The sequence below is a fragment of the Gavialis gangeticus genome, unplaced genomic scaffold (genome assembly GCF_001723915.1).
Source record: "Gavialis gangeticus isolate Ggan-Ray unplaced genomic scaffold, GavGan_comp1, whole genome shotgun sequence".
NCBI lineage: Eukaryota > Metazoa > Chordata > Crocodylia > Gavialidae > Gavialis > Gavialis gangeticus.
This window is the reverse complement of record NW_017729032.1, coordinates 129588517-129592888: the sequence shown is the minus strand read 5'-3', so window position 1 is coordinate 129592888 and position 4372 is coordinate 129588517. Positions and strand designations below refer to the sequence as shown.

General features: G+C 52.5%; 1 protein-coding gene and 1 long non-coding RNA gene across 5 annotated transcripts in view; one reads left to right on the top strand and one right to left on the bottom strand.

The window, feature by feature from the left end:
- The window catches only part of LOC109302876, a 3260-nt gene extending 1872 nt beyond the window's left edge, over nt 1-1388 (top strand). Inside the window, exon 3 of the long non-coding RNA XR_002098952.1 lies at nt 951-1388. This is a non-coding gene — a long non-coding RNA (uncharacterized LOC109302876). The remainder of the gene's footprint in view (nt 1-950) is intronic.
- TPP2 (tripeptidyl peptidase 2) overlaps nt 1-3223 on the bottom strand; it is a 97702-nt gene extending 94479 nt beyond the window's left edge. Inside the window, exon 1 of one of the 4 annotated variants that reach the window (XM_019524791.1) lies at nt 2917-3223. In XM_019524791.1, coding sequence (XP_019380336.1) covers nt 2917-3078 — 162 coding nt within the window. In that variant the 5' untranslated portion in view covers nt 3079-3223. The remainder of the gene's footprint in view (nt 1-2916) is intronic. The other 3 variants (XM_019524790.1, XM_019524788.1, XM_019524789.1) reach the window with 3 other exon arrangements.
- Between the last annotated feature and the right edge of the window lie 1149 nt (nt 3224-4372).

Below are 4372 nucleotides of genomic sequence, written 5' to 3'. Positions count from 1 at the left end.
ATCTTGTGGCACCCTGGTTGAGAATCACTTCTTTAAAGGAGGGATATCAAAGGTACAGCTTATGGAACCCTATGACGCAGCCTCTGGTATTGCCTGTGGATCCTCAATTAGAATCATGTGTCATCAGATCGACCCCATGCACTGCACAGAGTCTGTAGACTGCTGGTCCGGGGCACGTGCTAGATCCAGACCTGGCCCAAGGACCAGCCCAGAACAACTCAAGCAGCTTGTAGGTTTGGATGACCTTCACACCCCTGCTTTAATGTAGGTTCCTGTCAAATCACAGTCTCCACCCATCCTAATCCCTAGTCTGTTTTTAACACTGTTACACCATCCTTCTTAATATCCCACCCTTCTCCCCCCTCCGTTTTCTCTGGGTGGTCATTCTTTCAGTTTTTTTTTTGGTCTGTTCTTCTCACATATACTCCATGAAGTTCCCAAAGCATTGCAACCTTTGTCCAGTCCTTTTTTCTTATTATACCCTTTCTTTCTCTAATTAGATCTGCTCACAATTTCATCTATCACATTTAGACATTTCCATTCCTGACTAACTTGTCAATAGCTCCAGGACAGTTCCTCCCTGAATTCACCATCGCCTTCATAAAAAGGCATAACAAATCTTTCCTCCAAAACTCCCTACTTCTTTGCTCTGCCATTAAAAGAACCAAATCTCCACACTGTGAGCATTTGTAACCCGAGAATCAACTTCTAACTCCTACAGACCCTCACAAACTTTGTTTTGACTATACCAAACTCTTTCTTTCTGGTTTTTCTGAAACCCAGATTGTCAGGGAGTCCTGAACATCTCTCACCCCTTTTTGAAGTTCCGGGGTTCCTACACTCCTCTGCATAGGTATGCTGAACCCAGAAGCAGTTCAGACTGAACAACAACAATTAGCATGCAAGAGGCAGATTGCAAGGGAGAGTTTCAAGAGAGTTGAACTGCACAGTGCAATGCTAATAAGGCAACCCTAGGAAAGAACAATGGTCACAGGCCATGACTCAGTTTCCCTGCTCCCTACTGAATTGGCCAAGAGATCTTTATCTCAGAGGAATGGGCAGGAACATAGAAATCTGAACCTGAACTGTATAAAACTCCCCCATACAAAGGCAGAGGGGTGGGAATGTAGAACTTGCCTCAAACCCTGAGGATTGATTCTGAGGACCCTGAGACCTCACCCCCAGCAGTAAGTATGTTTGTATTCTCTGCTGTATGTAGCTGCTCTTGTTGCCTGATCTATAACATCCCAATAAATCAGCATGTAGTTTGGAGGAACTTGCTTTGGCTTTTCTTGCACTTTAGGTAAAACAAAAGCCTGTGTAACAAGACAACATTCCCTTTCACTTCATTCCAAACAGACGCATTCTGACCATCTACTCCTTCACCACTGGCCTGCTTTGCCCCATTTCAAGAGGTTCAAACTTTTTCAGGCCCCTCCAAACCTCTGCACTGCTCTATCTACAGCAGGGGTTGGCAAAATATGGCCCACAGCAGGTCTCTTGGTCCTGCCTGGCCCAGGTGCTGTCTGGCCAATAGTGCATCCCACCACCCCCTGGGCTTGCAATAGCTCCACAGCTGGACTGCCTTTCTAGACAGCCCAGGCAGTGCTCCTCTGCACTGCCACTGCTACCCTGCTAGGCAGCCCGGAAGCAGCTGTGACGGTGGGGGAGAGGAGTCATTGCGCAACCTGGACACAGGCTTCAGACACTGCAGCAAGAAGGGCCCTATAGCGGCAAAGGGAAAGATGACCACTTCCCCCTGCCCCCCGATGCCGAGCAGCAGCTTCTGCCCAGCCGCTGCCACTGTTCAGCATGTGCAGGCAGTCCAGACCAGGTGCAGGGCAGGCTAGAGCCACAGGGACTCTGGGCTGCTGCATGGGTCAGGGCAGGGAGAGGGTGCTGACTGGCCCACAGCAGCTCCCCAGAACAGCCTATGTGGCATGCAGACCCAAATAATTGCTGCCCTTCAGCTACAGTCCCATCTTCTCCTATAGCAGCCCCCACCTTTTGATATGCTACTGACATTAGCTTGTCCACCTCTCATCTGAGCACTCTTGCCACAGTTAACTATACTCTCCTTTAACCTTCCCGTAAAACCGCCACCTTTCTCCAAACTCCTTCTCAGTGTCCATCACACCTGCTGCCCGGATCCAGCTAGAGATGCTGAGTGGCGACTGGATGTAGTGTGCATGTGTGCGCACACATGCACAGACGTATGAGCAAACATACATAGATGCATAAGTACGGACGCACACACACACACACAAAACCCACTTGCCTTGCATCCCCACACCCATCTCTATTTGAAAAAACCCAGCTGCACTGCATCCACACACTGTATGTGTGCGTGCACAAATCACAGACGAACAGATAGGCAGACAGGCATGCACACACAGACACGTGCGCAAGAAAGCAAGTTAGAAACTGAAGGCTGCAAAGGGAAGTGCTCAGAAGGCGCCAAGCCCTAGAGCTCAGGGCCAGGCTCACAGCCACTCAGAGCAGGAACTCTCAGGCCACGGTAACTACAAACAAAACCAAATGGAGCAAGGGATGCTTGAAGGACTATTGTGCCCATCCATCCAGCCATCTCCCCCAGCCCCTTCGTCACATCTTAGTCTAATAAAAGACATCACATCTACCCGAAGACCCTCGCTTGCCTGCCTGCCTTAAACACTCAGGTAATCCCCCCCAACCTGTCTGCACTAGGCGCAGGCGCCACCGAGGCAGCTTGCCCCTGGCAAGAAGGGAATGAATCAGAGGTTAACCCCCCCGCCTCCCCACCCCGAGGGGTTGAGGTGGGGAGAGCTGCAAGGCGCCTGCTGGGAGCTCCTCCCGGATACCCAAGCCAGCCCTTCCCCGCCGCGAGACGCTTCCCTCGCACACACGCCAGGCCCAGCCGGCCCCGCCGTTGCCCACCTGCATGCCCGGGGCGCCCGGGTCGACGCCGGTGTCGAGCACAGCCAGCAGCACGCCACGCCCGTCGTACTCCGGGTAGCGGCAGAGGAAGGAGGCGGCGCCGGTCTCCTTCTTGGGCAGCAGCCCGTGGAAAGGGAACGGCTCTTCGGCGGCAGCCGCCATGATGCAGGCGGAGCGGGGGGAAGAACAAACGAGTGCAGCTCGCGGCCGGCGGCGACTCCCTGCCCGGAACCCAGCGGCGCAGGGCGCAGGCACCGGCTCGGCCAATCACAGGGCACTATGAGCCCCGACTTACCAGCCGGCTGGGAAGGGCGGGCTAGAAGGAGGGGGGGGAACGGAAGGGACCAATGAAAAGGCGGGACGCAATTCTGCCCGCGCCGGGGGCGGAGAGCGCATGCGCGAGCCCCTTTCTTCCCCTCCCACCCTCCGGCCTTCAATCGGGCTGAAGAAACTTGTGGGAGTCAAAGGCGCTTGGCTTAGTGACGCAGCCGCTACCCTTTCAAGGCTACTTTTAAAGGGACTGCCTACCCGTTCCTTCCCGAGTCCTCCCCATATTAGTGCTATGACTTGATTCAACCGCTTTGGGCTGCAGAGCCCTCCACGAACGAGCCAAAAGCAGCTCCCGAAGGCACCGCACACGTGGCTCAGGCCATCGCGGCGCATGCGCCAGGGCGCGCGGTGGCGTGGGGGAGGAGAGAAGGGTTGGGCCAATCAGAACCTCCCGCTGTGACGTTGCAGAGGGTGGGGCTAACCCCCTCTCCCATGGGGGCGTTGTACTCCAGGCGGTTGCGGGTTGTCTTCAGTATAACACCACACAAGGCGTTTTTCTGTGGGGAGGGGACAGGGCTACAGTATTCAGAGTAGGATAGGAAAAGAATAAAAGCTTATTGAGCTGGGGCTTCATTGCTGGATCACCTATTGCAGGGGTGTCCAACCTTTTTAATGTGGGACCAGATCACAAACTTTTTATTACCCAGTGGGCCAGAGCCATATTCAAAGATCTCACAGGAAGAGGTATTGCATCAGAAAATGATGTCACGTGACCTTTGACATCAGTGAAGTTATAGGAAGTGACAATGAACTGCGTCAGGAAATGTGGTTTAAAATCCAAAATAAAAACGATTTGGTCTGGTAGCACTATATTTTAAACAACCCCCTAGCAGTGCTGGAGAGGACCGTACCACCCTGCTGCACCCTTAATTCCCTGCCTTTGTCCACATAGAAAGCCACAATTTGCAGAGGGGTAAAAATAATTTTTGAATGCAAAACCTCTGTTGACATTGTGCCATATTTACTCCAGAGAATTGTTGCAGGGATCTGTTTTTTCCAAAGGTTAGCAGAGTTTTCTTTTACCATAGTTTCATGCCTCCAAGTTTTCAAATACTTGGTTGAAATGCATCACAGATCTTTAATTTCTTACTTGCAGGCACTCTCTAGGGGTAACATCCAGCTGGGG